Source organism: Anopheles coluzzii, chromosome 2, assembly GCF_943734685.1.
Source record: "Anopheles coluzzii chromosome 2, AcolN3, whole genome shotgun sequence".
Taxonomy (NCBI): Eukaryota; Metazoa; Arthropoda; class Insecta; order Diptera; family Culicidae; genus Anopheles; species Anopheles coluzzii.
The window spans coordinates 102129066-102154769 of record NC_064670.1 but is presented as its reverse complement, the minus strand read 5'-3'; the positions used below and the strand labels follow the sequence as shown (position 1 = coordinate 102154769).

General features: G+C 44.4%; 1 protein-coding gene across 3 annotated transcripts in view; it reads right to left on the bottom strand.

Annotated features, from left to right (window-relative positions):
* LOC120950679 (glutamate receptor 1-like) overlaps positions 1-25704 on the bottom strand; it is a 57162-nt gene that overhangs the window by 5333 nt on the left and 26125 nt on the right. For all 3 annotated transcript variants that reach the window (XM_040368924.2, XM_040368918.2, XM_040368921.2), the window contains exons 5-11: positions 11671-11924; positions 5902-6288; positions 4862-5204; positions 3193-3455; positions 2834-2927; positions 2147-2457; positions 1794-2038 (exon numbers count right to left, since the gene is read on the bottom strand). In XM_040368924.2, the coding sequence (XP_040224858.2) occupies positions 1794-2038; positions 2147-2457; positions 2834-2927; positions 3193-3455; positions 4862-5204; positions 5902-6288; positions 11671-11924 (1897 nt within the window). The remainder of the gene's footprint in view (positions 1-1793; positions 2039-2146; positions 2458-2833; positions 2928-3192; positions 3456-4861; positions 5205-5901; positions 6289-11670; positions 11925-25704) is intronic.

Genomic DNA, 25704 nt, shown 5'->3' with positions numbered 1-25704 from the left:
TTAAAAAACAAAACGGAAATTTCACGACAGCGCAGTACGGGGGAAAGAAACGGCTGCAAAACAGGTTTGTAAGACGCATTGGAGAAACAAAAAGTGGGATTCATGCCAAGAAAGCTTTATGGTGAGGCTTCGTGCCGGCACCGGCATGCCGTTGCTTACAATTTGTCGTCCTTCGGGGTCGCGCACAACAACTAAGCTGCAGCGCAGTCAATAAAGTAGAGCAGTAGCAGCAGCAGCACCCAGAAATAAATGCACCCGGTGGAGTAAATATTTTCACTTGTCCAAACAGGGGGTGTTTTTTTTCTTCTGAAATTGCACCGGCACCGCTCGCGTGCTGATTGCATTTGCGGTGACGGTGAAGGATTTCTTTTATTAGCGGTTTCATTGCGACAATTCGTCAATTTCGTGACAGTTTTCGAGGAAGAAAGGGTTGCACATCGGAGGTAAAAAGAGTGAGAAAGAGGGTTTTGTTGTTTATGTGAAAATTGGTCAATTTGTAGGGAGGAAATTTTTATCCTTGGTCGTACATAGCAAGAAAGTGGGATGAGAGGAAACGTTGAGAGAAAGCAATTAAACTGTAATTTTTAGGTTTGGGATTTAGAAAGAAAAATAAAGGTAATTTTTTGATGAATTAATGAGCAAAAACCATGCAACAATTTGGATTCGGAAGTAGCTGATGATGATGATTGTAGCAAGAGAATAGTTTGTGATAGTTTTGTTCACAACATCGGTTTAATTTAACGGTCGTTACTGTAAGAAGATTGTTTTTCTTGTTAATCAGGGTTTTCCAAGCCATCTTTGAATGTAATGTGTCTTCTCAACATTGCCATCTTCCATGTGTATTCTGATATTTAATTTCCAACACAATAATTATAAATTTCTTCAGTATGATTTTCAACACTTAAACAGTCTTTTATCATCGTTTTTTCACCGGGGTTTTGATGTGCCGTAGGGAGCTTAAATCACATTATTCATTGCGTTATTTTCAGTTAAAAATTGAATGTTTTTATATTTAATTTGCCAGCGCATGATTTGAAAAACCTGGAATAGTTTAAAAGCAATTAATTGGCTGTGGTGACGCATCAAAATGTAATTTAAATCAATTTTTAATTTTTTTGTACAATTAATGATGCGATGTGGCTTCAAACCCCTGGTGAAAAAACGATTGGAACAGACTGTTGAAGTCTTGAAAATCATGTTGAATAAATTTCACATTATTATGATGGAAATGAAACATCAGATCAAAGTGGATTGACATTCTGCATGCAAAGAAAGGTAACGTTTCCATTCAAAAATGGCTTGATACAACCTGTAGTATATAAATTAAACTACCTGAAATGTAGTTTTTTTGAACAAAAATTATGAAAAGTGTGGCTAAACATATATTTCATGTTTACTCTAATCTAATCGCTTCGCCCAAAGCTTCAAATTCGTTCCATAGAAATAAATGCATGTTTCCTCCTTAAAAGAAGCTTTCGACAAGCTCCCTAAGAACAAGAGCTTTAAATCGTTAAGCTTTTCTCAACGCTATAAGGATCAAAGCTTCGAATCATTTCCACGAGATGGCGCATCCGGTCCGTAAAATATCCTTCTCCAAGCTTGCTCCGTTGACGTTTGCTCTCCCCAAAACTCGCCGCTTCCCTTTCACTGCCCTACCGCACAAAGCGTAACCCCACCATTAGCCCTACCAAGTGTACATGTTTACACAGCAAAAAAAAGGAAGATGCCACTCGCTTGTGGCATACCGCAGCGCAGCACCGAACGACAGCGGCGCGTGCACGAGTTTTGCTTACCTTAGCGGTGAACCCAAGGGCGTGGCAATGCCGAACCCTTTCGCGTCCAGGTTGCGGCCGACCTTCATCGTGTCGCACGGTTCCCGCTCGTTGGTGTACTCGTTCTTCGGCGACTCGATGAGCAGCGCGTACTTGCCCTTCGAGGTGCGCACCCGCCGGATGCCCTCGTCGTACGTCTTCACGAACAGGTGCTTGCGGGAGTTCATGTACTCCCACATGCGGCTGTACAGGGAGATTTGTGATTTCTGCAGCCACACACACACACACAGCGGGAGTAGAAGAGAGTATTGAAATTAATGAGCTGCTGGAAGCCGGTACCAGGGGGGACAGGGGTACGGCCCTATATCACCTACCCGGAAGAAGTCCCAGGTCGAGCCGTGTATCAGCGTGCCGTACTGGACCTCGGTCTGGGAGGCCAGATCCTCCGGGGAGTTGATTGGCGTGACCATGCGCTCGACCGTGAGGAAGGCGGCCAGGTTGGCCGTGTAGGAGGAGATTAGGATGAGCGTGAAGAACCACCAGACCGAGCCGACGATCCGGCCCGAGATGGAGCGGGGCGAGATGTCGCAGCCCTGCTGCATGAAGGCGCCGAGGGCGAACCAGAACGAGTTCAGAATGCTAAACTCATTTACCGTCGCCTGCGGCACTGCGTCCGGTTGCTCGCCTGACATTTCCGTTGGTTGGTGGTCGTTCCGTATGGCGTCGCAGCAACACGCACGTGGATCCGAATTAGCCATAAAGTGTGTCACAAAGCAGCGGGTGAGCGTGGTACCGAAGGGGTCGTGCAGGGGAGCAAATGGAGAAAGCAAAACATATGAGATAAGTTACGACTTTTGTGTGCTCTTGCACGGGAGATGTGCAGTGTGTTTTCCACCGGAAAGTGCGTTCACAACTCATCCCCAAAACTGCCCGGAAAGTGCCAAAATGGGAACGTGCCGTGTGGCGCTGCATGCGTTGGGAATCCCTATCCGGCAGTGCACTGTGCATCATCCCGTGAGGCAACATGGTGTCCGTGGCGCTGGAACAGCGAAATTAATTACCGTTATAATTGACTAGCCGCCATTCGAAGGGTGAAAAGCGTGACACTATGTACAGGACGATGCTGACACCGACGTAGCTGAACAGCACGCAGACCTGGAAGAGAAGCGCGAGAGCAGCAGCACAAAGACAGCATTAGCGTGGGATGTGTGCGTTTTTGGGGTGAAAGGATGCTTAGGACGAGGCTCCATCGAACGGTGGCCGAGTGGTGTTTGATGACATTTCGTCGTCAGGTTGATCAAGGACAACGCAACACCAGCCCCGAAAGTGCTGTTGCCTTGTTGGACACGCGTTTGCGGATGGGACTCTCATTAGTAGCCCTCTCCCCATCCATCTCCCCCCCCATTCTGCCACTACTTACCCAGATCTCTTTGGACAGTGGATTGAGGAAGCTAAACACACTCGGCTTCTGTTTGACCGGCCGCTTGATCATGATGGAGATGCCGAGCGACATGAACGGTTTGGTAAAGTCGATGACGCGCTCCCGCTCGGACGTGATGGTCATCGGGGCGATGGCAAAGTCGGCCTCCTTGCGCACCAGCTCGCCGACCATGCCGTCCCAGCCGCCCTTCACGTCCGGGTTTTCCGAACCGTACTGACCATCCTTCACGATGCGCAGCTCGTCTGGTCGTTGTGGGAGGGGAAACAAAAACAAGAAAATCAATTTGAGCAATGTCGCTTCCCGTTTTGTTCTTCTTAACGGGATGGTTTGTGTTTTTTTCTCTCTGTGGGTCAAATATAATGTGGATGGAAATCGGTAAGCGTGAAAAGAGTTTTGTCCCCTGTTTGGACCGCGACAAAAAAAAGCGTCAAAAGAAATGGGGGCGAAAACGGGAGGAGTAAGAGTGGGCATTAAACTTCAAAAAGGGCATCCGACCTTCTCGGAACGTTCAGCTTGGGATTGTATGCGCTCTCGTCTGTCTGGAGGGGCTAATTTGAAAGTTTTCAAATATAAAGTTTTTCATTACGGAAGCATCCGCATTTGCTGGCTCTGTTCCGCAAGAGTGAAGGATTATGGTTAGGTTTGGAGTGTACGATTGCGGTCAGTTCTAGGGTAACCCGGGGGGAAACTATCACGTTGTGATAGACAAAAAGCATTTCTTGAGAAAGGTTCACCATTCAACAGAATCTGCCAAATCAACCTTAATGACAATAATAAGCAAGATTTAATGACATTTGAGTGGGAGTATTTCAGGTGAAAGCTTTAGTTGTTTGTGTAAGCTTCGGGAAAACATAACCATGCTCAGCTTTGAAGTTAGTGGAAACCATTACTGAGTGATTACACAAACATGGCATTGGCAGCATGAAATGCGAAACCATCGATTGTGTTTGTTTGAATTAGCATCAAAGCACGCATTAAATTAGTTCCGATTAAACAATCGTGGGGGCAACTAGTTTCATATGTAATGTCAAGCTTTCTGAGCACGATAAATATTGACTCATCACTGCAGTATGGTTTGAGAGCATTTGTTGGGATAATCATTACACTATACTGTGGTAGATCCCTGAGAGAATTTAGTAAAACGATATGAATTGTACATGATTTAGTAATGTGTAATGCATCTTAAATTTTCATAAAATAAAATGAACTGAATTGAGCCTCGACGAGTGACGTCAATATCGCTTGGAATGTAAAAAGATATTGGTGCTGTCAAAAGTTACAGCCTTAATATCGTCAAGAACACTAATTACTGCAGCTCTTCAAAAAGCCTAATGAAGAGTCCACCAAGACAACCGGGCTTGTCTTGGAGTGTTTTGCTGTTCGCTTGAATAATGTTTACAGGTCCAACCTCAAGCCGGTACCTTTGCCCATCCCTAAAGCGGGTGTTTCCAAATTGTCTCGCAAACATGGCCCAGTCAATAGAGGAACATGATGCCCAAGTTTACATTCGCCCCACACCGCAAGGCAGGGCGGGTACAGGTTGTACAAGCTGGAAATTATGTCAGCCCATGGTCCCTTTTTCACCGAAAAGCATAAGACCCACAGTGGTAAGGTACGTGCGTGCAGGAGTGTGGAAGAGTGTACGTACAGTTGATGCCGAGTTTTTTCGCCACCAGCTCGGCCAGATCCTTGCAGTAGCCCTCGAAGCGCTCGTTCGTCTCGAGCGTTTCGCCCGGTTCCGGCTGCCGCAGCATGATGTACGGCTCCTCGATGATGGTCGTCACGATGTAGGTCTTGTTCCGCTCGTAATGCATGTCCGTCTTGAGGCGGGTGTACTTGGCAACGACCGGCGCCAGTCCGCCCTCGTCCGACCACTCGGCCACCTTCACCATCGCACTGTTGACCGTCATCTCGACCACGTGCAGGGTGTAGTTTTGGCGTTTGCCGTCCTCGTTGAACCTAATATCACCGGTAAGGCCCGATATTTCCACCTGTCGGGAATCGGGGTAAGTAGCGTAGTTGTCGTAAAACACCGTCCAAAGGTACGCGGCACCCAATGTTGTTGTGGCGGAGGATGTTTTTTGTGTGCGTTGATGGCCCAATGCCAAACGATCCATTGGTGGTGGTGGTGGTGGTTGTAGCGGCAGTGATGATACCAATAGACGGAAAGGTGTAAAAGTTGAGCCATTTGCAAGAACGATAAATAGTAAACAGAGAGAGAGAGAGAGAGAGAGAGAGAGAGAAAGAGAGAGAGAAAAGAGAGAGAAAGATAAATAGAGTAGGAGAGAGTTAGAAGATGGAGCGAGGAATAACAAACTGATATTAGCCGGCACGGAGGCTGCGATTTTATGGCAGCAAAGGAAACCGAGGACGACCACGCAACAACCACAGCGTACAAGCATAAAGGCATAAATAAAGACCGGCAGCCATAATAATGTATCTCACGGGTTCATAAATCCTGGCTCGATTTGACTGAGCTGTACAGCGAGTGAGATATTGAGCCAAAATATAGAATTTTATAAAATAATGAAAGAACAGGTAAGACATAGTTTTACAATTCCCAAAAATGTATAAGAAGTTAAGTGGAAAATTAAATACGATAGCTTATGAACAAAAGAACTGAAATCGTCTCTCACTGCACGTCCTTTCGACAAGATTGAAAGGAAAAAATACATGCAAAGTACTTACCTTGCGCAGATAGCGTGAAATTTTATCACCATGCTCCCACGGGGTGACCCAACCCTTGGAGGTGTTGCAGTCGAGCGTTCGTGTCCCGTTGGCGGGCAGATTAAACGGCTGGCCCCGATTGCGCATCGTGTACGCCCGGAACTGGTCCGGCTTTTTGCGCATAATCTTAGAGAACGCTTCCACCAGCACGAACACGGCATCGTACATGAGGGCGGCCTGGGCCGAGATCAGTTCCTTGCCGGCGCCCTGCGATGTGGTCGGATCTAATCGCTTCCATCCATCAAGAAACTCCTTGACGTACTTTTTGCTCGTATCGACGATCCGGAAGCCGGTGATATTGATTGCACCGTACTCGATAACTTCACTCTCCCAGCGATCATCCATCACCTGGTGAGAAGGAGAGAAAGAGAGAGGAAGGGGGAGATAAATAGAGATAATGGCAGCAAAACACGCTACGGATGGAGCGACAAGAAGGATGGTAACGATTCACCTAAAGTTCGATTAGATTGCAGTGATGTTATTGCAGTTTCGGTTTGAACTTTTGCAGACAAATAAATCTTATAGAACATGAGATTTGGATGCAAGTTTTGAGAGGTTTTTGATGATGTTCAAAGTAAGGATTATTTTCAAAATGCTTGAAACAGAAGGCACAGCTTAAGAGCATATAAAACAAACAGCAAGATAGCTCCCATTCAAGAATCTCTCCATAAAACATCACATTTGCAGGGGATAGAAAGAGAAAGGAGTAGCAGCAATGGTTCAGACAGCAGCATGAGCAGCGATATCAAGTTAATGCATGTAGCCGTCAGCAACGTTATGTGCATGAGCATAAAGATAATAGATAGAGCCATCCTCGGATGATGTGACTTGCAAAACTCGCTGGTTCGGAACCTCCGATCAGCCGTCAGGCATCATTGGCAGTAGCACACGTGGTGGAAGAGGTGAGGAACCGACACGGACGAGCAGTCTGTTTATGTTAAATCCTATAAATTGACTGGTGTGGCAGCCACTGTGCCGAGGCTCAGTTTCCGGTTCTATTGAATTGGTGTGAGCCCACCCGTCGAGCTTCGAGGCAGAGCGGGTTTTGAGCAGCACACACTTGATTCACGTTTTGATTTTCGATCCCGGTCAATATTAATACCAGGAAACGGGGAATATCTGCTCCCTTCGCCAATAGCTCTTTAGTGAAATACGAAACATTGGTCAAATAAATCGCAACCAACATGAGGAAGAGACGACATGGGCACCAGAATGAGAGAATGGGCCTTTTTGGAAAACGTTCGAAGTTAGTTTGAATTGATCTAGAGTTCAGACTAAACATGATTGTGAGAGCAAATTCGGAGGAGCTCTACAATGGTAGAGAGGGTGGAAGAAGTGCTGAGGAAAGAACGGTCGACGTGAAGCGGACGAGCGAAAGCCAGGAACCGTAAAACCGTAGGAACCGTTAGATAAGATGGTAAGTGATAGATGGAATAAGCATACAAGATAAACGGTACATGATCAACGAGATGGGTCGTTCGGAGGTTGTTGGTAATGGCCGTTTAGGTAAAGCACGGTAAGAACCCAGTCCAGTAACATGATATGCAAGGGAAAGAAAGGAAAAAAACGGAAGTTTCGGCTAACACAGATTTTGAAGAAGAATGTGTAAATGGTTGAATGTTATTTTTTAATATTTTTTTAACTGTTGAAAGTGTATATTATCCATATTATGACTCATGGAAACTTTTACAACATTAAAAATAAATATAAGGTATTAGTAGAAACATAACGAAATACCAGGCGTCTCCATACCTCTACGAACTACTAGGCGTCTCCATCTAAAACCAAATGTTTTGAATATCAGTTTTTATTTGCATAATTTGCGAAATGTAATTTTTGTTTGACTTTTTTATTGACCTTCAAAGAAAAACTTAAAATCCAAAAAGAACAATGAATAAAATGGTACAGCAATATTTTCTAAAACATGATTTCTTCTGCTTTGCCAAATTGATCCATAAGAATCTACAACCTTGAATCTCGAAGACTGCCAACCGTCGAACGCCGTTCAACATGTTACCAGACGAAACCTTCACCTTTGCGATGCTCTCCAATAGGAAACGAAATGGCGAAACACCGACCGAAACCTTATTATTCGCTTGCAACAGTCGGAATGATTGAGTAAAACATGGTCCCGGTCGGGCTTCGGTCGACATTGATCGTTTGTTGGGCAACGGCTGCAGTCGGAAAACAGTTTGCCTCGCCATATGTTACCTTTACCAACCACGATGACAGGAAAGCAGGAGTGCTTGGGAAGGGGTGTAGTTCGGTTTGTTTGCGAAGCTTGTTGTGGTTAACCACTTTCGGCTGTGTTCCTGGCTGTGTGTACAAGCACATCGTGACGTGACGGTGTGGTAACGAATTTGGAAAACCCCTTTCGAGTGCAAGGTAAACGGGCGTAATATATTACAGCTGATGACGATGACGATAAAGGTGGTGGCCTTCCGTTTGAGTTGCAGGCGTGATTGCAGCCCAGCAAGCAAACAATAGGTGACCGCTACCGTATCAGTGGACTGATTGGCATACATATTTTCAGTGTGCGTGGGTTGAGAAGAAAGAAACACTACGGAAAATACAACTGAACCACTCGAAAGCAAGTAACGAGCATTAAGAACGAGCTGCTACTTGAAATACTTATCTGGCCTCAACTATTTGCAGTACAAAACTTTGTTGTTAGTGTACCCGTACAAAAGGACTGCATCGAGATTTCTGCTGTAAAATGGAATGCAAATAACAAATTGAAGCTGGATAAAATTCAATTTGTTTGTAATGCTGCCGAGTGGATTTGTTTTACTGGTCACAAGTTCGTTTGGTATGACCCACGTCAATTGAACACGTTTACGCAACGAATAATGCACCAGGTTTGGAGTTCGCAAGCCCAAGTAGAATAATGTTAAATGGTCCAAGGTTTGCATCAATTGAACTGTTTCAATTATTGAAATTGTAGGACATACTAAGCAAAATATATTCGAAAATGATTCCTACATGCAATAACCTATCCCAATTTGCACATTTTTGTAAAAATAGTTTTCTATAAATCCCGGAATTACGAGAAACCAAATATTCAACGTGAAAATGGTGAACAATAATAAAGGGATTACATGGATTAAGAAACCATACACTGCACATATTACGTAGAAGGCTAGAGAACATTGTTCATAAAGCCAAACTACCTATTATCCTCACGCTCGTGCTGATACTGCTCTAAAAAAGGCCACCAACCTGATGAGTATTACATTTCCTTTTGTGGCTTATTGTCTGCTTTGAAATGAGCGAAGAGAGAACGGCATGAGCTTCGGGGCTGATCATGTAAAAGCTTCCAGCGCACAGTCAACACCGGGAAGGTTAATGAATGAAGCATCGGTTTCAAGCTCGGTCTGGATGGATGGATGCGGCCAAAAATAGCTACCCGTATGCCGTTGACGCACTTCAGGAAGAGTAAAGCAAACGTTAACAACTCCCGGTATATCCGGTTTCGCATGCATTGTAGGGCTTTCGCTTCCCGAAAAAGGTATACTGAATGGGCAGATTTTAACACAGGGAAATGTTGACATACGCTAGTGGAGCATGAACGTCCGGCAGTGTTTGGTGAGGGAGTTTACTCTTCCCTAGCACTGATCGCTGGCTCCTTGTTTCAATGACGCCAGTATCACTGTTTTAAATGCAGATTGCTCATCCATCTTTGTGTTTTTACTGAACAAAGAGTTATGCTTTGATACATTAATGCATGCAAATAAGCAATAAATGGTTTAGTAATAGAATAATTCATTCATGCTGCAACCTCTGGTAGAGTAGAGCCATGTCCTTATATTATTACGAAATCCAATTGAAGAATCAAATATGTACGAAACAATTACGAATAATCCTCATCGCAAGGGAGAAATCCTTTAAAGAGCTTACACTTTCCAGCACAAATGCTCCTGTTTCAACTGAACTTACAAAGGGGTCGTCTGAAAACTCAACTGAATGCACACACCTTAATCAATTGAAGTGGAATATTCTCTTTCCGATGCTTTCATAGAGCCTTCAATCAAGCAGTTTGGATGGGAAGATGTGAGGGTTTTACTTAAAGGCTTAATCGCTTAATGTATAAGACAGTGTGTCAACGCTACGTTCAACAGTTTAGTTGTGTGGTTCTCTCACCAACTTTAAGCGCTCACATCACAGAGGGCTTAGACGTTTGATACGATTTGAACTGTGTAGTGAATCAATCGCCAACAAGCAATATTCTACAAATCATATGTAAGCCACCCACAGCAATCCTCTTTAAGCCAATTGAGATTCTTCTCCATTCACGAGACAAAATATGTAAAATCAGCCATTGTTTGAGAGGCAGTTTTGTGGTCGACTTTTTGATTGCCACACTCTGCTGGATGCCATACTGTTGGTTGCTCTATTGGTGTTGTGTTTGTGCTTGAGCCAATCACCACGTGTCGTGTCGTTCTCATTGTGTTGAGACGAAACAGCTAATTCCACCTTCTTGTAGATGGAAGCAAGAGACGCCAATGTACCTTCAACAACTTCCACGTATGCTCCCCTTAGCGAGTGGGTGTGATTCCTCGAAAAAGCCAGTACTTATGTCTGATTTTCAGTAACGACACCGAGCGGTAGAAGAGGCACACTAAAATTACAATAACTATTGCTGGCCCATCCAGAACGCACACCATCGTCGGTTGCTTTCCATCGAAATCGGAGGTAATTTCATGCAATGTTAAACAGGAACGCTGCGGCAGACAGCCAATTGCGTGCGCCCTTCTTCTGCCCGAAAGGTGAAACACTCTGGCAACACACACACACAGGCCAACAATCTCATACAATCCATACGCTTGATAGTGTTCGCAAGAGCATTCCCTTCTTCTCATCGTTGTCTGCTTGCTCTTGATGGCTTTACAACGTGTACCGGGTTCTTGCAGCGAAACTAACGCCTGGAAACGCTATAAAGGAGAAAACTGCTGAAAAGCTCTCATCAATGACGTCATCGGGCGTGAAAACGGTATTAAATTTGATTTTGATAGCTTTCAGGGGATGCATTCGCACCGGCAAAGTGTTGTGTCCGGAGTGATGTAGTCGGCTGTATGTGTTTCTGTATCTTTGTGTGCCCTTGAGTAATTCGAACAGTCGGTGGATTAAGCTGTACGGTTGGAGGAAGGATGCTAAAGTGGAAAAGCACGAAAGCAGTAATACTAGTTTTACTGCCCACTGCCAACACTCGCCGGTTCGGCTGAAAGCGCCATGCGGTCGAATGTAAGTTCTCGAGCCTTGATTACCTTCGAGAGCAACTGGATGGAGAGGACTGCAGGGTCATCGAGGGTGTCTTTGGATGGCAGAGAGTCACACCAGAGCAACAGAGCAATCACGGGTGCCATTTCGAATGGTGCATTGCTTCGTTTCATACCCGTGGGAGCTTGTTTTACTGTTGTGCCATTCCTCCAACATCAACAACAACCCTTTTTCTAGCTGAGATTAATTTCACGCCACAGAACGAGGATCGGGGAGAGATAAAAGAGAACAAAAACTAATCACTGCTTTCCATTATTAACTCTCAGTGTACAATCACCAGCTGGCGGGTATGGGAAACAGTACACAGTATTCTCTATGGCTACCTACGCAACTTGCCTAAGATCCACAACAAAATCTGATATGTAAATGTGTTTGGCTTCTAGTGCAAAGAGAGATGCGATGAAACGGACTACAAAAATAACTTCTTGCGATTGTAAAGAACGAAACACTTACCAACCCACTCAGCAGATAGTGGTAGGTGCGTTTGCCGAGCGTGATGTCCCGGACGTGACTGACCACGATGTCCTTGGCCAGCTCGGTGCTACAGTCGAGGACGATGTGCTTCCGGGACCACCGGTTCAGCTCCTCGATGGTGCGCAGAAACTCAATCGCATCGCTTACGTTCGCTATCCGCTTGACCGTCTCGACGTGGAAGGTTTCGTTCCCCGGCCGCAGTCCTTGGTAGATTTGTTGCAGTCGCAGCAGGCCTGTACGGGAGAAAGGAAGAGGAATTAAGTACGTGAGTGATGGCGGAAACGTATGACGAACCCAATAGCGCTGATACCCGCCTACCAAAGGGGTCCTTGTGACCTTTTTTTTCGCCCGATTGGTAGTATTGCTTACGCAGGAGGAAACCGTAAGGTGATGTTAATTGACAAGTGTAAAGGTAAAAGTGTCCTCGGCACCGGAAAAGGCTTCATGTGACCCATTAGGATGCGTATCCCTCCAATCAGCGCTCAGTTCTGGGACCGAATGGGCTTTGCTCCGACACGCTGGGCTTATGGCTCAAGGGTGACAAATGAAAATTGGCATACCGTACGTACGGTGAATAAATTGTATTGAATTAAAGCCTTAGGCTCCGTTGTCTCTGGGACTGGTACCAAGCGGTACAAAACTGCAGAAGGACTGCATAAGGATAAGCTGAAGAAACCAGAAGAATAAACTCAGCCCACTGAGACTGGATGGAAATAGGTCGGGCAAGGGAGATTCTTGGATAGAGACTCGATGTTGCTTCTTTCCTTTCGTTTCAAACCCACTTAAACTGACTTGGGAAGAGAAGAAGATTCGAAAGAATGGAGACTATGACGGGTGACTCCAGGGAAAGCACACAACAAGCGTCCCGAGATGGCTTAGCGAAACCTGTGCTAGAGTTGTGTAAGTGGAACACTTCTACCAAGGACGGATAAAACTCCAGTTTCAGCTTCCGGAGCAAAACTAGCATCACCGTTCTCGATGATGGTTCTTTTGCGTCTGCCATTATCACCAATGCCATTAAGGAAGGAGGGGGAATGGTGAGGCTGAGAGGGACCGTGTGTGCAAGGGAGGAGAAGACAATAGATAGACTTTAAGAATGGCTGGATGAAATGTGGATGAAATGAAGAAATAAAAGATCGTTCTAGAAAAAAGGTACAAGAGTGCATTTGAATGTTACAAGCAGAGCTGTTTTCTATCATATTTGAGTTTTTTGTTGACATCTTACTGTGCATATGTCATGAAAGTTTGAAACCTAGAAGGATTATATAAAAAAAATAATGACAGTAAAAACAGCCATCGCAAGGAACTGAATTTAGTTCTTGTGTAGAATGAATGAAAACTCTCTAGCATAATGAAACGGAGTCTACTTCCGCTGACACGAAAGCGTTGCAGTGGAAGTAATGCAAACCTCCATACGTAATACACGAGCCGTTGCCAAATGAAATAAATTAAATGAAATTGAATTAAAAGTTTGCAGAGTACGACAACAGAAAAGGGTACGCATGACCTTTACACGGAGAGTTTTCCTCTTTCAAATACTTGTCAGCGTGCAAAGAGAAAAGGAATGAGCTAAAAGGGAGGCAAGTAGAAAGGAAAGAAGTTTAAAGAACAGACCACGTGGGTTTTTCTTGCACGTGGTACGACAATGTTGAGCAAAGAAGGCTTGCGGTTTGACTAGCAGTGTGAAGGTTGTAGGAAGAACGATTTTAAAGCTTACTTTTAATGGATTCCAGAAATTGAAGCTTTAAGCGACAACTCTCACCCCACGAAGAAGTATTCGTTTTGTGATTTCGCTTGAATTGTTTTCCGTACCAAACAAGCGTTGTTTTTTTTCATTTTTGAAAGTGCAAAAATCTGTCCCCAACATGGGGCCAAGTTAATAATGTGTTTGATGTAGGGGTTTTTCTCAATTAATTAGGTGATTTTCCCTTCAAGAAGGCGCCGGCAAACAAACACCAGCAAAAATATCAATCACAGGCATGGTTAGGGCAGGTATGTTTTAGCATGCCGCACGAATACCTACCTACGAGCGAATGCGAAACCCTTTTCCGCACTGTGTAATTAAGATGAAATTGATTGAATCGGGAAGCATCCGCAAAAGGGTTCCTGAATTTTTCTCGAGCGTTCCGGGAAGGATGAAAAGAATTAAGCGCGAATATTTGTGTGCGGGCTGGGCACCGGTGGACAGCATTTGTGAAATGGTGGGATAGTTGAAGCTTTGCTTCAAATTTTTCAATTTGCTTGCGTTTTTGTTCCACGTTGTCTTCCCACTTTTTCCCATTGAGCAAAGCTTGAAGGTTTCAATGATTGATGAGTTTTAGCGCAGTACGGGTGGACCAATGTTGATGGTATTTAATTTAAAAAATTCTTTGTTTAACTTTACTCTGGGAAGCCTAAATACTTTGCCCGGGACCCGACATCGATCCGATGATCCGCCGATGATTGTTTCTGAAAGGTTGCGAATGGGGGTGCAATTTCCAATCAATTATGTCGTTGAAGCAGACACAGGAGCCTCCCTGCTATATAGAGCTGTTTAAGCACATGGTAGATGACAAGCAGAGCTTATTTCATTCCTGAATGAGAATAATGATTCTAGATAGAGTTAAAAATTGTGTAAATTCTTATTTGAATCCAAATAAGCGAAATATAGTGTCAATATAAATCCTAACATTGGCATATTAACACGCTCTGTGGTGTTGTATTTTCAGGAAATTTGTGCCCACAAAACCATCCAAAAACAGCCATGTGTGTATTGAACCATTCGCCGTTCAAGCTTGGCTTATCCGGGAAATAATTTGAAGCCCTTCAATGGCATGTATTTCAGCAACCACACTGTGTAACCGTGCTACAATAAAGGGCCCCTTGGTGAATCTCCTATTTCGTAGGAAAAGTGAGAACATCAGCACTCACGCAGCTTCACAACAGTTCGGCGAACAGGCTGCTCTCACAGTTATGCTAGTGGTTTGTGCGTTCCCCTTAATCCGGCTTTCTCAGCTTTGACACTTCGTTTAACACCTCGACACTAGCAGCCGAGGGAAAAAAGCTCCCCTAACGAACTGTCCTCCCAAACCAGTGCGCCACGAGGTGTCAATGATAACAGTAGAATGTGTAAGCTAAGGGAAGAGTATGTGTGTGTGTGAGGGAGAGAGAAGGATGCACACAAAAAAGTAAAGCAGCACCCCGATAAAGCGATGGGCTAAAGTTTTCGCTCGCAAATTTCCTTCGGAGGAAATAGCACACTGTAACGAGGGCTTAGCGTTTTCCTGCCTGCGAGAAACTGGTGGTTGGGGGTGGTTACGGATTACGGCGAAGAAGTATTGCGGGATTAGGCGTGCGGAGCAAAACAACAGATGAATGGGGATGGGAAAGAGCTTATTTATTCGGTTGGACGACATTCTCATACTAATTACATCATGCGAGGGAAAATAAGGGGGGAAGGTCATGCGGGACCTCTGGTGGGTGGGAACTGTGCCAGAGCGTTAAACAGAAAGGCGTCAAGGTGTAAGTGTGTCGTTCCCGGATTGGTGTGTGTGTGTGTGTGTGTGCACGTCCGCTTATTGTGTTCTGTGTCTGCCAATGGTGATTCCGGTGTGAAAAGTTGTCCCTTGTGCTGTAACTGTGTGTAACTTCCTGAATGTCGTCCACTATCTATTTCTATTGCTCTTTGCATCTCTCTCGCTCTCTCTGTCTCTCCGTTTGAGTACAGACAGTTGCACATGGTAGCACATGGAGCATCGTTGCATAATGCACATGCCAACCATTGCTTTATCTCGGCACGCTGTCATGCATTAAACAAGGAAATGATGTACGAACCCATTCAAAACGAGCCCCGGCTCAATGTGTAGTCCAGCAGACCTCCCATGTTCGGGTGCGTTTTGTGCACAGTACTGAGAATGTTCGAGTTTCAAAACTGCCACAAACCGGAGATTATGGTCGGTGCCTGTGGTTGTGGGTCTGTCTAACTTTTGATTCTGAACCACCACTGACTGGTATGATGCTCGTCGTTTTTGTCGTTTTTAAGGCATTATTTTATAATCTATTCTAGTGAAGTGAATTTTTGCTTGTTCCTGACACTGAGCTCCTCTGAGGTAAAAGCAAGCTTCAAACAGCATATTGTCCATTTATGCTAAACCTGTGTAAAAGAGCAGAAAGATGGTCATTCTTCGGTGGAAAGTCGTACGAAAATTTTACTCATAAATCAAAAAAGCTGTATCATTATCGTTTTAATCCTTGCAACACAGGTAGGCTGATACACTTACGTGGACGGAAATAGAGCACCGAGGGCTACCGTTGCATACTCTCTTATAATGGAATCTAGAGTAAAGATTAAACACAACCCGCAATAGACGGTTGGGGTGGGAAGAAGGTGTAATCGCATAAGCTCTATCGTTGGAACAAATTTGCATACCGAGCTGCTGAGTAGAGTATGCTCTCGAGCATTGTTTTTGTTTCATTTCGACCGCTTTCCACACCAACACACTAGCAGATGGTTGGTGCGAAACGTTTGAAATGATTACAAAAATATGACAAATTAAACTTAACGGATCAGTGTGGACTTAAGAGTCCATTGAAGCTTTGTTTACTTTGGTCCTCTATTTCCCGCTGATGTGTTCTCTCTTGGTGTCTGCCGAAACGATTATGTTGCAATAGAAACCGAGCATCGTTTCGTAGCGTAAGTGGGTACGAACCTTATCTCCCAGCGGTTACCCCGTTAATCCCAATAGGTTCACTTGCTCGCTTTCTGGGCTGACTGCTTCTGCGCCATCCGTCGGCGCAAAATGCGTTTCGCCGTCGTTTTCGTTACATTAAATTGAGCAAACGAGCGAAATGTGATTCGTTATCTTGATCGCTTGCTAAACAGCGTCACCCGCTTGGCGCTGGGTCCATCGAAACCATCAGCAAAGTTGCTTCTTGAAAGCTTTTCCCTTTCAAAACGTGTCATCCATGCTGTGAATGTCACCCGTACGAAAGGAGCATACCATTTTTTTCCTTTTTTGCTCCTGTATTTTCTTTTCGATTCACCAGAACCGAACAAGAAAAGAGGAAAATCACATTTCCCCTTTCGCTGAACGGCATGTATTTTCCTTCCTTTTTAACAATTTGTTTTTCAGCATAAAACCGTTAACCAGATCTGGCCGCTTGTGTTTGCCGAAGCGAAGCAAAGTTCTGCCCGTACACAAGACGCTGCTCATCTTACACTTCCAGACAGCTACGCTGACCCACAGATGTGGACCAGCAGATCATGGTGGAAAAGGGTCAGCTTATTGCATTCCCAGTGGAAGTGGATGCGGGAAAAGGTTTTTTCGGGGAAAAGAGAAAAGCCGAATGTCAACATAAAATCAACACTCCTTCCCATATCGTCCCACTGGTGGCCTGCGGGTACACGCCTTTCTCGAGTTTCGTTTTCGGCGGAACATGTTCAATGTTTAGGCGAACTGGTGCCGCACGTTCGATATACATTTCGCACGGTCCCATTACCACGGGAGGATGATGATGTGTGGTCCCGGGTTCGCAAAACTGAGCTTTGCAGTAGTAGTAAAAGAAATCGAAACCAGCGCGTGTGTGCGCGAGCGCGCGCTCGCTTGGCAGGGCTGAACAACGGTGCCCTTGGGCACACGATATTGGGAGCAAAACTGTTCTCTGGTGCTGAAGTAGGAACCGCCACCAACCGCCACCATTGAATGGTTCGTGCTGGACAAACGCGTTTTCTTTCCGGCTTTGTTCGTGAAGAACGATGATGTCCATCAAGAACGTGCTGTATCAAAAAGGGAATACTTTTGCTTGGGAAGTGTCCCTTCCAGCGCGGTGAGCCTGCACGCGACATGTGCTTTTGTCCCCGGGAGGTATCCTATATATTCGACCCCCCCCCCCCCCCCCCCCCCCGTGCGTTGTGGTGAAACTTAAGCTGCTGTGCTGTGCTCGTACAAATAGTGCCAAATTTAAACAAACTCCAGCATTCTAGGCCAGAGAGACTGTATCTGCAGTATCAGTGGGAGAACACTTTTCACCAGTGGACTTTCTCTATTTGCCATTCACTAGTGGGTCCACTCGGGTGAAAGCGCTTTGTCGCTTTGAGCAAATACTCCAAACCGTCAGGATTTCAGAAACAGAAGCATCGAAATCGTTGGAAAAAACCGACTCCCAACTGCTTGTTACTGGGATTCCCCTGGGATTCAACAACAACGGCTGTAAGTCTGCTTTTGTGCTGCTGCTGCTGCTGCTGCTGCTGTAAAGTTAAACACATCGTGTACGCTCTGTTGGAATTGGAGCATAGTTTTGTAGCTGCACGGCTGAGGGACATTATGGGACATCAGGGTGGATCGGGTGGATCCCAGCATCACGTGCGGGATTTTGTTTGATCTACCAAAAGGAGCAAAAAAAAAAAATTAAATAATGGCTCCATTGGGACGTACGGTTTTAATTAAGTTATCTGAGTGTTGCGCGTTTTCGAACCCGATGGAAGCGTTAATGCACCTCTTGCTCGGGCCGGAAGTACACGGTCAACGCTAAATGAGATCCATTCTAAGTACACGGACTATTCTTACCCTGAAACTTACGGCTAAACGTTGGACGGCGTCCGATGACTCGTTTTATTAAGCGGAAACCCGAAGCTGCATCTTCCGTTGAGTGTGTGCTTTTTTTTGTTTTCGGTTTGCCTTCACGATGGAGCTCAAAGACGCTCCAAACTCACACAGCAAAGAGAAGAAGAAGGAAAAAAGCTCACTGGGCGGAAATTGAACCGGGCAGGATTTGCAGCAGCACAGTAATGAAATTCCTTTACCGTTCAATTTTGCCGTCCGCAGCCGCATGTTGCCATGGACCGGTACCGTTGAAACCTTCGCGCGATGGGACGGGATACGAACGGGGCAGCAAAAGTAAATGAAACGATCAATAATGGTGTAGTGTTTTTGGGCGTTGATTCAGATCAAACGATGGGAAAAAAAAACACACACACACACCCATAACCGATAGCGTGGCATCAGAGGGAGACGCTTAAGGTCGTAAGAGATGTATTATTTTGCTTTAAATTTTTACACGACTTAAGTGAAGGAATGAAACAGCAGACAGCTTTCTTTTCGTTGGCAGTGCTTGTGGGGCAACCTTCTTGGAATGGAATCGGTTTGAACAAGAAGCAACACCAATGTGTTGTTGTTGATGGATAAAGATTGCAGTGCAGTTCTGAAGAAAGAAATGGAATGGATTCCGTGAAAAATGTTTTACACGTGTACAGTGGAGTGCCTATCAGAATGAGATGTATTTTATCAGATCCAATACGATACAATGCTTTCGAATTACATAGCCTTAGTTAGATGACAATTAGTTTTTATCATATCGTGTATGCTTTATTTCATTAATGTTTTTCTTTAAATTATACTTCATTCTTTACTTCAAACTGATAGAAATACACAGAACAAATGAAGGAAGAACAGAATCTTATGAAAATTAGTTTACAAGACAAACAACCATTGGAAAAACACTTTAAAAGCAAACAACTTTCCCCCTATCATACCAGCGGCTTTTGTCAACCAGCTCAATGGCTTTTCTTTTACGAAACATTCGCCCAACTTTACGTCTTGCAAATCCACTATCTCTTCTCCTGAGACGGTGCAACGGATTTGCAAATATTCAAAGTGAATTTGCTGTCAATTGGCTGCCAGTTGCATGTTTTGCCCTCACACATGGACCTGCTCCATTGGACTGTTTCGATGTAGTTTCATCGCTTTCTTGAAGGTATCCTCGACTGTGTGACGGCAGGCAGAGGCACGTGCAATGTGACATGAGACACTCGTTTGGTTGAAGGATGCTCCCCAAATCCTTCCCATGGATGTGAGCCTGTGGGCTAGATGATACATTTCGACACGATGGGCGATGGTTGATTTGGTTGGTTTAGCACAATTGAGTTATCTTGGGTTTTACTTTTTGTGGACATTGCATGCATTTGTACTTCCATCCATTCGGGTTTGTATCGCTGTATACGAGTACCGTAGGGAGATGATTTTGTTTTGCTGCGATCACTGCAGCAGTGAAGATGCAGCAAGAACAAAATGCGTTGATAATGTTAAACGTGAAAGATTTTTGAATGTCAGTACAACAACAAAAAAGTTTACTTATTTTACAAAGTTTTATATTTTTTGTACGGATTGTACGGAAGGATTGTTTGTAAATTTTAAATAGGAAAGAACTACGTGATATCAAAAGTCTGTGAAATTAAAATATCTGAGTAAAATTCTATTAGATTAAAGCACTGCGAACAACAGTCTACATGTTAATGAATACAGAGAAATTCGAATTGGAAACATGCATTTTTCAATTTTTAAGAACTTTGACGTTTTTAGCTAAAAACAATAGTCTCATTCTGTATGTTTAAACTTCTAAATGAAAACCCTATAATATCCATTCACCTGTATTATTTAAAAAAGCATTCTTTTTATTTAAATACATGAGCTAAAATAAATATATTTATATTATTTTCATAAATATTTAAACTCCCACCTTTTTAAACTTCCTTTCACCAGAATGAGAAACTTTCTCCAGCGTTTCCATTTCACTTCGCTTATTCCCTTTAACCCTTTTATGCCAGTCAATTTCTAGTCATTCTGCCAACCAGCTCCCGCGTCCCCTCGCACTCTGTAATGTTTCGTAATTTGCACAACAATTTTATGACATCATTCCTAGCACGGAGAAACGGGTAAGGATGTTCCCAGTCCCCAGAACCCGGCTACAAATTTCTGCACACTCCACCGCGTGTGCTACGCTGGTGGAATGTTGGTCCAAATTTGTGTGTGTCCAGTGTGCGTTTGTATGTGTTGCTGTGTGTCGGCGCTTTGTGGCTGTGACCGAGATCAAAAGCAGCCAGTCAGTGACCAAAGCACGAAGACATCGTTCACATTCATCGACACGTAATCTGGCATCCTTTGCCCTCGGTCAGTGTGGAAGTGTGTCCACATTTTGTTCGTTTTCCTCTTTTTTTTTGGTTACTGCTTCTGTCAGCCGGGAATTTTCACCATCTTGCTGAGACTGTTGCACGTTCGCTGTGAGATCGGTCACAAGAACACACTCTCTCACACACACCCAGTTACATGCAAACTTGGCCAAGTTCTGTGCTCCGAGACAAGCGGAGGGACACACAGCAGTGATTTATCTAGGACACACCGTTTGCCAGCTACCGTTTGCCTCCGCGTGGAGCCGCGTGGTTTTGATCTTGCCCACCGGAATGCCAAATGGGTCCCGGTAATGGGGAAAGTTTACAACGCCCACCGTACCACCTTACACAGACAGCCTTTGCCGTGTGTGTGTATGTTCACATTGCCAGCAAGATTGAGGTAGATTGGCAAAGAAAAATATAGCCTTTCACCAGCGGGGCTGCGGTTTTGTGGCAGATCGAGAGATTCCTGACGCTGTCGTGTCTAATCATTCTTGGCCGCTTCATGCTCTGAGGCTTCCCCTGGTTCCAGGCCAGAACAAGTTTTCGACAGAATGGGGAAAACGCAACGTACAAACGGATGCCAACCACGGCTCCTACCTTGCCACGAGCGACCGAAACCCAACTTCGCTAGCGCAAGTATGTGGTGGATGGTTCACTCGCAGTGCTCCACAACCCTGTACGCGTTGCTTAACATCAAAGATGTAAAGTTTTCATATTATTATATTTTCTGATTACCCGCTCGTTTCACCCGTGCTGCTACGCCTGCCTGGGTTCAACGGTTTACGTGAGGGTTTTTTGGTACGGCAACGAACGGTTGAAAGGTTGAAAGTATTTGTCAATGGGCTCTTTACGCCTTCCGTGCGCGTATATTAAATACTTAGGCTCCTGGCGTACGCTCATGCTCACGTTTTTTTGTCGACCTTTTACTTCAGTGTTGCTTTATGCGTAATGAATATTAAGAGCGATGGTGAAACATGGCAATGTACGTAGAGGTTGCAATCAGAAAGAAAAAGGAGTTTCTCTCCCAGTACTCTCAGTACTTCCCATTGAGCGGGTATGTGTAAGCTTCCGGGGAAATGTTTGTGGAGATATACATGGCACACAATAAATTGGCATTCTTTTGCGAAAGCGTCCTGTTGGTGTGCTGTGAATAAAAGAGTTTCAAGCGTAGAAAACTGAATGCTTCACTTGTGCGTACTCATCACGGAAGCGTTTAGCGGAAAAAAGTGTTTGCGTAAGAACATTCTCCGGAACGGCGTTTGCAAGGCAAAGGCACGCATGTTATGGTGCGCAAATAAGACAGCCCAACACGCCTTACGTGAAGATGAATCAATTTAACGATGATTTATACTGCCGCTAATGTCACGGTTGAAGCAACAGCCAACCAGCAAACCGGTTAGTACTGTGCTGTTTGGGCTTATCAGAACGTTAGTTTTCTCTTTTCGAGCACCACCACCGTGAAGCCACGCCACAGGCGTGAGTTATGGGTGTGGCAAGATTAGGCTGGTGCAAAAATTTACATAATTCTACACCTCAAACCACTCGCTGCTTACGCCAGAAACGTGACGTGAGTGATGGTGACGTGCAACCCTCTCCCGTCTTATCGGCAAACGGAGCGGAGCAATAAAAGTTATGATATTAAGCACTTCCGGGTGAACCAGATGGAGTAGAGCTTCACACCAACACACTAACGCACAAAATCCCGTATACTGTAGAGTGTAGGCCGTCACACAATTTGTAGAAATTTGACTCTATCAGCCACCGATGATCTTGCTGTGTCATAAAGTGCGGGGACGTGTTTTCATTACGCGCGATTTTTCCTTCCCCACTAGAGGGTCACCACCGTTGTGTTGTATGGATTTCGTGCATTGAAAGAAAGAAAGAGAGAGAAAGAGAATTTTTCCACTGGGTTCTGGAGGGAGGAAGAGCAGTCAGCTCCTAACAATGTTTGGGGGTGGTACATAAATCATGGCAGTGATATGTTTTACATAAAACTACTATAAATATTGCAAAATGATGGTCTCCCGTCCCATCGGTACTGGGAAGTACTATCAGCGAAATTCTCATCATAACACTGGATTGACTGTCTCGTTTCGGGGTACTGTGGCAAGTGAGGATTTATGGAATGTGTACAGCAATGGAGAGGTTTTTTTTCACAGCAACTGGTGCGTTATCAATGGAATATCGCTTTTGTGTCTTAACGTTTCAATCCCGACATTGATTCTGGGATGCGTGTTTTGTCTGTAGTTTCACAAAACAAACGAAACAAAAGAACGATTGGGAGAAACTTTTATCATCGGAAAGATGAATGTGTCAGACATTGTATTGACTTTTATTAGGACAGAATGTGTTATTGATCGCAGCTTTTATGGTTTTCTGTTTTCGAGGAAATTTATGTTGTAGCTCCTGTTGCTATAATAAGATGGTACGGTATAAAATGATACAAAGAACAAAGTCATCGTTCCAAATCGAAAGAATTTAGTACGACAACTCACAAAAGGACATACGAGAGTCAAACCTGGACAATTAATCTATTTGTCGTGGTTCATTTCAATCTCGCATAGCACCAATTAGTAACTCTTAGGTTTGGAATTGAACATAATTCTAGGCGTTTATTTATAGTTGAAAGTAGTGTTGGGTTTCATGACTCTTTCGATGGGATTCATTCATATGAATCTTCAATGATGAGTGATTCGAATCCCAAATCGACTCTTCAAAGATTCATAAATCGCTAAAGATTCATGAATCTCTAAAGATATATGAATCTTCAATATATATGATATATGAAGATTAATAAATCCATTAAAATTCATATATCCTAAGGGGTTCATGAATCTTTAAAATTAGTTAGAATTAGCAAAATAGTTATTTTGCACGATCTCACCAAACAATATCCCCTACAACTCAAACAACGTCTTAAGCCCGACGAGGCTTTAAGCCGCGCATCTCCCCGTAGCAAAACAAACTATCCGGCTGCTTGGACTTGCCAAGAAGTCCCAAAAGCCTGTATAGGCTGAGAAAAAGAAGAATAATGAGAAGCTCAAGCTCTACGAATTTTTGTATGATGCATGAATCCCATGAGATTCAAGAAACCTTAGAGATATGAATCTTTTTGAAACAACCGGGATTCAAATTCATTGAATCATGTCAAATATTCAATCAGATTCATGAATCTGAATCAGATTTACCCAACACTGATTGAAAGTATAACCTAACAGCACAGAATACAATTGTATCTTTCTTGTTGTCTATTTACTTGATTATTGTTAACCATTCATACTCATATTCAATTAATTCATGTCAGAAAGCACGGTGGTAACCCCTTTGGCGCCTACGCTGTACCTCCTGTAAGTTCGCATCTTCGCATTGTTCCTGCTGAAGCGTTAATCACTATCACTCCCCAAGCATACATTTCGCGTACGTTCTCCTCCGACAGCTCCTCCCTCCCCGTAAAACGTAATTTATACATTCCTTGCGTTAAAACGTTCGTGTACCAACTGGTGACTGTCATCACTTCAAAAGTCATCACACTAGCGACTTGACAGCATCAAACGGCTGTCGCGCATGAAGAGCTTTTGCAAAAAGGAACACTATAGAGCATCCTTTCAACACTCAGCATTACACTCATTCTAGCAAGCAAGTTGATGAAGATGAATATAGGCCCGCGGGTGAGAAGCCTCGAAAAGGCTCACCCTGTGTTAATGCCATTTGTGTTAAATGCTCGGCACGGTTTCGTGCAAGCTAAAGGCAAGACCAAGCACAAACACAAAGAAAGCAACGCCGGAAATGGAAATGTAAAGCGCGCCGCAACTTCGGCGTGTATGACACACACGCACGCACAAATACACCTGGGCAAGCAAGTGTTGTATGCCCGCATTTTCTTCCACCCAGCGAAGCAACAGTGCACTGCACTTTGCCACGGTCCTGCCCGGTTCGGTTCGCGCATTAATGTTTGCATTTGTTCTTGGGACGTGTTTTCTTTTCATCTCGTGCCAAGCCTAACAATCCCGCTCGCTGGATAGGCTGCGCTCGCGCCTTGAGTCCTTGAGAGTGCTACGCTGCGAATGAGTAGCAAAAAACAACAACACAAACAAACGGATAAAAGCACCCGGGCTGTAGCTCCATAACTGTAGTTTTAACATTTGTAGCATGCACCCTTCGCTTGCACTCCTTTTTGCTTCCCTGAGCGCAAATGAAAAAAATACTTTACACTTGGAGGAGTTTTTATTAAAGCTCTTTCTACCGTGGTGGTGGTGTGATCTTTTTTTTTTGGTTGCTATTCCTTATGCTGAATTCAGTCGCTACTGGATGACTTTTGCGTTTGGGTCCGTGGAACGACTGAACTTGGCCAACGAGGATGCAGCTGCAATAAATTTTATTCGTGCTTTTTGTAAGAGTGTGTGTGTGCGCATGGAAAGTGCAGAGAGAGAGAGATAGAGAGAAGTGGATCAACACAGCTGAGCCTGGAATGATCCCGCGGAAACTTATCACTTGAGGATGGATGGTAATTTTTTGTGGTTGGAAATTCAAACAAGAATCAAGCCCGTTTAGTGCTGCGAGAAAAATGCTTCACCCAAAAAAAAAAGCCTTAAAAGCAACGAAACAAGTGAGCAGAAGAATCGCGAGGCTTTTTGTACGAGGTTCGTTGTTAAGTATTTTGTTCTTCAGTTGTATTTTTTGTTGCCTGCTACTCCACACCTTAAGTTATGCAAAAATATCCAGCCTGACCAGCACACATTGAAGCGTTGCTTTTGCTGCTTTCTGGTGCGCGGGGGGAATTTAAAAGTTTTATCACCCTGCTAGTACCAGCGCATCACACGCAAGGCAAAGTTCATCTGGCGGAGCGTGAAAAGGAAAGCACACAAAAACATTCCTACTTAAAATGTACGCACCGAGGGCGAGGGCGTACTCGGGGAGCGAAGTGCTGTGATTTTATCCTGCTGCAAAGCGCAACGCAACTCGGTACAAGTGCAGGCAACGGCAGCAATCGGAACGACGGAAAACGACGTTCTGCCTCTTCCGGGACCGTGTTTCCCGGCGTAGTGGCATTTCCTGCTGCAGCAGGACCACCTGCATCTCTCACCAAC